At 35.9% G+C, this 8,162-nt stretch overlaps 3 protein-coding genes across 4 annotated transcripts; 1 reads left to right on the top strand and 2 right to left on the bottom strand.

Moving 5' to 3' along the window:
- Positions 1 to 18: 18 nt before the first annotated feature.
- On the bottom strand, positions 19 to 2,623 carry ndufa3 (NADH:ubiquinone oxidoreductase subunit A3). Its single transcript, XM_065243037.2, has 4 exons — positions 2,552 to 2,623; positions 2,022 to 2,093; positions 1,841 to 1,918; positions 19 to 201 (listed from the first exon to the last, which is right to left on the bottom strand). The coding sequence occupies exons 1-4, from the start codon at positions 2,559 to 2,561 to the stop codon at positions 110 to 112; spliced, it is 252 nt and encodes an 83-aa protein (XP_065099109.1). The 5' UTR covers positions 2,562 to 2,623; the 3' UTR covers positions 19 to 109.
- A 57-nt stretch (positions 2,624 to 2,680) lies between these two features.
- Positions 2,681 to 5,834, top strand: tfpt (TCF3 (E2A) fusion partner). The gene is made up of 6 exons (XM_065243034.2): positions 2,681 to 2,899; positions 3,100 to 3,334; positions 3,882 to 3,952; positions 4,067 to 4,136; positions 5,067 to 5,210; positions 5,637 to 5,834. Exons 2-6 carry the CDS (start codon positions 3,110 to 3,112, stop codon positions 5,709 to 5,711), a joined length of 585 nt encoding a protein of 194 aa, XP_065099106.1. The 5' UTR covers positions 2,681 to 2,899; positions 3,100 to 3,109; the 3' UTR covers positions 5,712 to 5,834.
- Positions 5,835 to 5,861: 27 nt separating this feature from the next.
- mrpl51 (mitochondrial ribosomal protein L51) lies at positions 5,862 to 7,956 on the bottom strand. 2 transcript variants are annotated; one of them, XM_065243036.2, is made up of 4 exons: positions 7,766 to 7,956; positions 7,560 to 7,656; positions 6,443 to 6,550; positions 5,862 to 6,217 (listed from the first exon to the last, which is right to left on the bottom strand). In XM_065243036.2, exons 2-4 carry the CDS (start codon positions 7,642 to 7,644, stop codon positions 6,021 to 6,023), a joined length of 390 nt encoding a protein of 129 aa, XP_065099108.1. In that variant the 5' UTR covers positions 7,645 to 7,656; positions 7,766 to 7,956; the 3' UTR covers positions 5,862 to 6,020. The 2 variants fall into 2 exon arrangements, with proteins under 2 accessions (XP_065099108.1, XP_065099107.1); XM_065243035.2 differs by having other exon boundaries at positions 7,789 to 7,956.
- Positions 7,957 to 8,162: the final 206 nt, after the last annotated feature.

Here is an 8,162-nt window from a genome sequence, read left to right as displayed (position 1 = left end):
AAGTTTTACTCAATGTAATTGTTTTAAATAAACAGGTTTTATTAGAAGCAATGTATGTAATGAAACACGGACATGTGGGTGTGACTGTACAGGATTCTGAAGGATTTCTTTAAAAGTTTTTCAACCATTCTAAGTTTTTCCCCTGTGGATCACAAGGGTGTGCAGGAACATCCGGCATGTTTCCATCATCCCGCACTGGTACTGAGGAGAAAAACAGTTCAATAAGATTAACTTTACAGATTAAGATTAAACTGACAAGATGGCTTTAAATCACCACATTGCAAAATATCTGCTTCTGAAAATGCATCATTATGTACAAACACCACAGTAAAACCAACTCTAAGAACACTTTTTTGGAATGTTTTACCGTAACATTATATTAATATAAAGCATATAAAATACATATTATGGGCAAACAATTGGGCTTTTTTGACTTTACAAACAATTCTTCAAATTACGTTGTGACCCTGTCTGTAAAAATCAGGCTAAAGTCTCATAATCTTAATATAGTTGCAAGCAGTGATGGCGGCCCTGGCTCAACTTTTATCATTACACGGTGGCTCCCAGACAAAGCATGGTGGGCATTAAATAGGAAAATATCATATTTCTATATATCACTTTTTTAGGTTGTTACTGACCCGTTTGGAGACTGTAGGTAAAACAAACGTTAGACAAACAAGGCGCTATGCCTGGGACTCAGAGTAGCCACATGGATGCGATAGGACTCCTTGGCCAAAAATACACTCCGTGTGTCATTACAATAGGATTTTTTTGCCTTAGATATAAGACGCTTTCGTTTTTTTCTGATTTTGCCATTAATTTGTTGCTTCGCCATAGCAGCAGCATTCGAGATATCAAAAATCCCTTCACTATTTAGCTTCGCCAATGTCTTGACATCATGTTCACCACGTTTGGTGTCAATCACATGAATTCCCTAGGAGGAGGATTTAAAAGTTCACCGCATGCATTTTGAAACAATCCAAAATGGTCCTGTTGGGCGGAGCTAATAGGTTTGAAAAAAGTGAAACAACTTGCTAAAGTTGTTCAGGCTGATGAGATCTCTATATGTACCAATGTTCGTACATGTGCGTGCATCTTTGCACGAATATTTGCTTTTCCATTACAGGGGGTGCTACGGAGCCCTCCTGTCACGCCCGTGTTCCAGCCTTTGCCAATGGCTGACGACTCTGACATCTGTGTTGTTGAGCAAGTTAAGGGACCCAAAGTCCCCAAAAGTGAAAAAAAAAAATATATATATATATATATATATATATATAAAGAAAACAATAGGCTTTTACACCTAATAATGAGAGAGGGAGCATCAAAGTTTGATTTCCGCCATTAATTTCACTTTGGTTTTAATCTTTGACATGTTCTTACTCAGTCAATATTAAATATATCAAGGTTGTACTTTGATGTTCTTTACATTTTGAAGAATTATTTCCACCAGTTTCACAGACAAGGCTTAAGGTAAGTTCTAGACTAAAACACATGTTTGATCTGTCTCACCTGAAAATAACTTGAAACTTTAAGATTTAACAGATCTTAAAATGATCTTAAGTGCCATTGATTTGTCTCAAGATGCACACCAGTAATGTCTTTTTCTAAGGCATGTTTGTAATTGAAGCTTAAACATCTAAATTTAACTAAGGCCTTGTCTGTTACACCAGGCCAAGGCCATAATGTAGAAAACAGTAAAAAAATTTTTTACTGTAGCTGGGTTTTCACAGACTGGGTCACATACGAAAAATAATACAGACATTTGTTCAGAAAAGATGCATGCTCATAATTTTATAACATTAAATATGTAACATATATACATTCTTTTGAGATAATATACCTGGATAATTGTAAGGAATTGCTTGGTTCATCATTCCAGTGTACTTCGTAAAAGGGCTCACAAGAGGCACAATGCAAGCTGACAGTGAAAATATGTGTGTTAAAATCACAAAGTAGAAAATGTACTTGTTAAATTAAATGTATATATGGTGATGTACACCGATAAACTAAATCCCACTCACCCAGCAGTCCAAGCCCACAGGCTGCTGTCACTACAGGCTCTTTATTCCACGCGTTCTTCAAAAACCTTCCAACTATAAATAAAGGAAAAAGAAAGATTGCTGTTGATGATTGATGCACATCAGATCAATGTGCAGATCTGTCATGACACATCGATATTAAATAGAAATATCGTCATTTTAGCCAATTTAATAACAATAAACTTTAATATGGATAACAGGCAGCACGGTATTTATATATCGTATGTATATATGTGAAACTGGCACGGTGTCTTATGTGAGTAAGTAAAGTTATCTAAGTTAAATAAACGATGTACAAGCCAAAACAAACGAAAGCTAACGTTAATGTTAGTATGAGATCCCAAGGTCATTAGACTATTCACACGTTTAAAATATAATATTTTTAAGTGCACGTTTATTATTAAATATCTGGCGTGGTCTTTTAAAAACTTCTTATCGCAAGATTAAATTAAATCAAACTCGTATGAAGCAATTAGCAAAATTCAAGCAGCTAAGACGCTAAATGTACTCACATGCAGCCATGTTCGCTTCTGTAGTCCTTTGCCTCTTGAGGATTATGGAAATTGTAGTTTCACAATGACTTTGATGACGCATTTGCTGTGGATTGGCTAAACTGTAGTGACGTATTTAAAAAGCGCCTTGTGCTGAAATGTTTTGAGAGCCGAAATGGTGAAAATCTCAAATTATATTATAGAAGAAATACATGTGGAAATTGTATGAATGCGATTATTCTGTGCTTATAAACATAACATTGATAAGGTTATATATTGACTGAACTGATGAAGCGTGAAAGAGATATTTTCATTATCTATTCACTATAAACTGTACATCATGTGTGGACTTTTACAACATAACTAAAGGTAAGTAACGTGAAGGCAAACGTAAACGTCAATTCACTGTAGGCACTTGCTGCAGGATATTATACTACACAGTAGCAATTGTACGCATATTACAGTTACGTATAGTATACTATAGTATCTCTCATGATGTTTCTGAAGGCTGTACTTCGTATTCATATACCCTTCTTGTGTGTAATATAAAGTATTATTGGGTTTATCAGTGGGTTTCAGATGATGGAGGATTTCTCAGGTCTTGCGTTACCCCCATTGTTTGGGGGTCACATCCTGGAGGCTGAGCTGGAGACGGGTGGGGTGGAGCTTGGCCCCAGTGGCAGTGAGCTCCTGGATAATGATGGGGCACCACCCGGCCCGGGACAGGATGGGGAGGAAGAGAGGAGAGAGCTTGACAAAAAAAAGTATCAGGTTCTCAGTAAAAGATGCAAGGAGATTGAACAGGTGAGCTGTTTTGCCAAGTTAAACTGATCATTTGTACAAAAGAGACGATAACCTCATATTAGTCCATATCACAAATATGAAGATTATTTTGGTTAAAGGTTTAAAAACCCAAAATGATGATGAGTGTGCGTGCGTGCGTTTGTGAGGAATAATTGACGATGTGCCATTGAATTATTGGAAAATAATGCACACCCAATGTCGTAATGTGGCCCAACACCAAGTGGATATGATTCAAATGAGTCAATTTTTCCGCTTATACCACGGTTACCGAAGACATTGCTAAGACATTGTTCTGGTGATTATTTTAAGACATTTGACAGATAAGGTGTGGGATTATTAAAAAATAATCCATACTCGTGTAACATTTCTCAACCAGAATAAAGCTTTCCGTATATATCCCCTGTGATATATATAAATACATAATTATATTCTATGCTTTTCTTTACACCGAAAGTATTAACAAGATAAACAAAGTATATAAATGGGTCAAATTGAGAGATTTATCACAGTTTTAAACAGTCTGAAATCCATTTATACCTTCTATTAGGTGAATGAGAAGATTTTGGGTCGTCTTCATCAAGTCCAAAGACTGACAAGGCGATTGAGGAAAGAAAGGAGGTATATTCGGATTTGATGCAGAAATATGCACATTGCACCCTCGTTCAGTTGATGCTTTAACAAGAATCATTAGTCTCAAGTTATAGAAAAGTAAGAGGAGCATTTGTGTTTAAGGTTTCTTCTGAAGACTCTGGATTCATATGGAGATGATTACAGGACAGCACAGCTCACCTTCCCGCTAGAAGTGAGATAAAGACATTTTTTAAAGCTTTGTTCACAATACATCAACTTCTCATGTGTGATTTTTAAAATCTGATCTGTAGGACCATTTGCAAGTCATTAAATTGGATCCATTTGTTCAGAGAGTGAAGTCGATATCTGTGGTCAGTTATGACCAATGACTTAAAGCAGTACTTTAGCCAAATATCAACATTACCCCATGACTTAAGCAATCTGAGATACATATGTCCAGCGTCTTTCAGATTAACACATTTGGAGTTATTTTGGTAAATGTCCTTGCTTTTCCAAGCTCACAACGGTAGAAAACAGGGATCAGGGAACAACTTTAAGCCCACAGAAGCTCTTTATTAACCCATGGAGCTGTGCGGCTTACCTCTGTGAAGAATGAATGGGGTTTAAAGCCAGAAGTTGTTCCTGATCACTGTTTTCTACCATTATAAAGCTTGAAAGAACAAGCACATTTACTAAAATAACGCAAAATGTCTGAAAGATGATGGAGATATGTTTCTCGGATTGCTTGAAGGTGAGATATACTGTTTAATACAAATACTGTACAAACCAGAGCTGTCATTGAGTTGGCTCCATGTCTATTCTTAAAGGAATAGTCCACTTTAAAGATGGGGTCCATTGACTTTTCATAGTAGGAAAAAAAAATACTATGGTAAGTCAATGGGCCCCATCTATAATATCTATGGAAAATGTTAGCTTCTTATATTTGGTTGGCATTGTACAGTGGTGCCCTAATTTTAAAGCCAAAAGAGCACATTCATTCTTCAAACACTAATCCGTTCAGTTATTAAATGTCTTCAGAGGTGAAGCAATGGGGTTTGTAACATTGGGTCAGCTTATTTTTATTTTGGGGTGAACTATTCCTTGATCAGGTTATTTTTTATTTCATCAGCATATACAGTAACATGCTTCTTGTGTTCAACAGGATGAAGGAAAAGCTGGTTTAGATTCTGCTCTTGGTGGTGATGACGATAGCTCCTCCCCTACATTCAGCAACCACCAATCAGCAGGTGTAAGCAAGAAAAAGAGGCACCGGCTTCCAAAAGACAAAGAGAGAGATACGCTTCAGGTATGGAGTGTAGTGCATGAGCGTTTTAACTTTAGATGGGTATTATTTCATCTGTCAGAACATTACAGCTGTAGTTTAGTCAGATTCCTGTTGTGAAATTTTATAATAATTGATTTATCATTGCTCAGTGGTTAAACCCTAAGGGGCGGTTTCCCAGACAGGGATTAGACTAGTCCTAGACTAAAATAAATGTAAGAGCTGTCCAAACTCCAAACAACTTGTACTGACATATCTTAAAATACATGTTTTGCCTCAAAATGCACACAAGTAATGTTTTTAGTAAGGCATGTTTGTTAAAACTAGTTATATTTCCTAATTAAATTTAGGCCTAGTCCTGGTTTAAGCTAATCCCTGTCCGGGAAACCATCGCTAAATGAATAACAGTTTGCATGTTACAGTAATTATATTTGTTTTTATTCTTCACAGACTGAATCTGAGCACCCCATGATGACTGAAGGTCAGTTCACAGGCTTCCCCAGTCCCAGTTCTCTCTCTCACTGATCTCAGAGCAGTTTTGCACCATGTTATTATACCACATTGGTTTGCTATGCTACCGTAAAAATCGTTCTCTATTTTGAGTGTTTGGGAAAATACATTTTTTAAGGCACATGTACATTTTTTTTTTTTATAAATGTTTTAAAAGTAAACCTGTAATTTAGCATTTGAGTTTAATTTTTGTTGGAGAAAATCCTGGGTAACCATGTACAGTAAATGCAATTGTTTTTAACAAAAAAAGTTGATTCATTTCACATGAGTACATATAAAGGAAATACAAAACAGATTAAAGGGGCATTTTCACAAGCGTTCAGTCTATCTGTGTTTGCCGTATCTGTTGAAACGGCGATAGAGAAAGCGTATCCGCTTTTCCAGGTTATGCCGATCCTCTGTCATCATACGATCTCCAACCATCTGCTTCTTTCTGATGAGACGCTGAAGTTCATTTCCCTGGAAACCTTTGAGCCATACAGGACCTTTGATCAAGTCTTTTGGATGGGCTCTAAAGTCACCTGCATTCAAAGAGGAAAAATCAGTTTTAGTTTGCTGCATGAACATGCCAGCCTAAGCAACATGACCAATATTGCAAAGATTTTAATGTGCTTTTTATTTTGCCATTTTCCTAAAGCACTTGCTGGGTCAAGATTTATCAGTACAAGATGTAAACAAAAAGCAAAGCAGTTTACATTTAGAAAAAAATTTATGAATGCCAAAAAACCACAACAGTAATACATTACCCAATATCCCAATGTTGTCATAGACTCCAAACATGCTCCTCTTCTCAGTCCATCGGTCCACCTCTTTTGGTTTGGGAATAGCATGCATTCGAATTCTAGCACAACTGCCTGTATAATGGAGTAATACAGAACATAAAACACATTCAAACTACATAAAAGCTAACCGAATGAGCAAGGTGAGATTCACTATGGTAATACTGTTATGTATAATAAAAGCATTGGCAAACATAAAGGTCAAAAATACATGTCATAGATTTATGGTGTTTACGTAATTCAAAGCGGGTTCAGATCTCCAATGGACATAGAAAACCCTTGAAATATTTGTTTTTAAATGATAAAGAGAAACATTGCTTTTGTGTTGGGCAAAACTGCAAGAAATCTTACTCTGGTCCTCGAACCGGCGATCGGTCCAGCATGGCAGTCAGACAATTTACCGGTATGAAAGTGATCACCAGTATTGTGTTGCACCATGATATGGATTTTGCCATGCCGTTGATACCGTTACACATTCATAAATTCTATTTTTGCAATTATATTGTTTGTTCAATTTGGTACTCCTTGCAACCTCTTACACTATCAGGGTTTATACATTCACAAACCACTACCATCTATCTCTTATGTTTACTACAATGTGATTCAGAAATGTTTTCTCATATGGTAATACCAACATACCAGCTGGAAAGTGGAAAATATCTTGATATGAATGAACCATGCACTTTTAAAACAATTTGTACAAACAGTAGCACAACACCATGGATTACCCTAAAAAAACTTTGTAACTTGCTCAAAGTCTAAGATCATTTATTAAAGGTAAATATTTGTCAATTAACATATCAGTGCCATATGAATGACAAGTCATTGTGTCATCGTTTAAACACCAAATGCTTAATCGTGTTGTCAGTATAACAGATACAGGTATCGGTATTTTCTATTATAAACTATGACTGTAAATTATCAGTTGCATGAATTCATGCATCAAAACATTAGCAATTTGTTCAAAAGAATTAAAAAAATAGCTTTTATGATGTGCACAAATGACTAGATCTACAAAATGTGGACCGTGTAAAAGTAACGTTAGTTTTAAAATTTTCACACACACACACACACACACACACACCTGTACTGAAGTGTCTCGTGCACATCAGCATTGATGATTGACAGAAGGTCAACGCGTCCCTCAACAGTCCTCCAAACACAGACATGCTTACAGATTCCTACAGAAACAATCACAAAGTGCATTTATATTTACATTTCTGATGATAAATGCCTTTTAATATTGACCTTCTAGAGTACAATGTCATAACAAACATGCGCGTGCCTCACTGTTTATGAAACAATGTGTTTACCTCTCAATCTATCACTGTCGAAAATAAATTAAGAATTGAGGAAAAGTGATTTTATATCATTTAAAACTTCAATGATCCTTTAAGTTCCTCAATTATGCATAACGATGTCAACGTAGGTATCCATGCGTACATACTAAGTTAAGTGAGCTCAGCCACTACTAAAATAAAACTTCCCAATTTTCAAAATAAAAGTCCAAATCATTACTACGAATAAGTTTGTTCTTTCAAGCTAAAAGTCACACTTCCTTTTTTAGGGGACGCACTTCTACAATGATACGTGATAAATCGCATGGACTTTATATATTTGGCATTTTATAATTATATTATTTTATTGAAATACTTTATCTATTTAACATTTGACAAAAAACGTTGAT

This window comes from Paramisgurnus dabryanus, chromosome 13 (genome assembly GCF_030506205.2).
Source record: "Paramisgurnus dabryanus chromosome 13, PD_genome_1.1, whole genome shotgun sequence".
NCBI lineage: Eukaryota > Metazoa > Chordata > Actinopteri > Cypriniformes > Cobitidae > Paramisgurnus > Paramisgurnus dabryanus.
This window is presented reverse-complemented; position numbering and strand designations above follow the sequence as displayed.

Coding starts and splice junctions, on each gene's coding strand:
- ndufa3 (XM_065243037.2), bottom strand. Junction 1,919..2,021: donor CTGTGGGCTTGGACTGCTGG/GTGAGTGGGATT, acceptor TTTCACTGTCAG/CTTGCATTGTGCCTCTTGTG. Junction 202..1,840: donor AATTCCTTACAATTATCCAG/GTATATTATCTC, acceptor TTTTCTCCTCAG/TACCAGTGCGGGATGATGGA.
- mrpl51 (XM_065243036.2), bottom strand. CDS start 7,644: ATGTCTGTGTTTGGAGGACTGTTGAGGGACGCGTTGACCTTCTGTCAA. Junction 6,551..7,559: donor CACGAGACACTTCAGTACAG/GTGTGTGTGTGT, acceptor TCCATTATACAG/GCAGTTGTGCTAGAATTCGA. Junction 6,218..6,442: donor TGACAACATTGGGATATTGG/GTAATGTATTAC, acceptor CTTTGAATGCAG/GTGACTTTAGAGCCCATCCA.
- tfpt (XM_065243034.2), top strand. CDS start 3,110: ATGATGGAGGATTTCTCAGGTCTTGCGTTACCCCCATTGTTTGGGGGT. Junction 4,137..5,066: donor AGCTCACCTTCCCGCTAGAA/GTGAGATAAAGA, acceptor TGTGTTCAACAG/GATGAAGGAAAAGCTGGTTT. Junction 5,211..5,636: donor AAGAGAGAGATACGCTTCAG/GTATGGAGTGTA, acceptor TATTCTTCACAG/ACTGAATCTGAGCACCCCAT.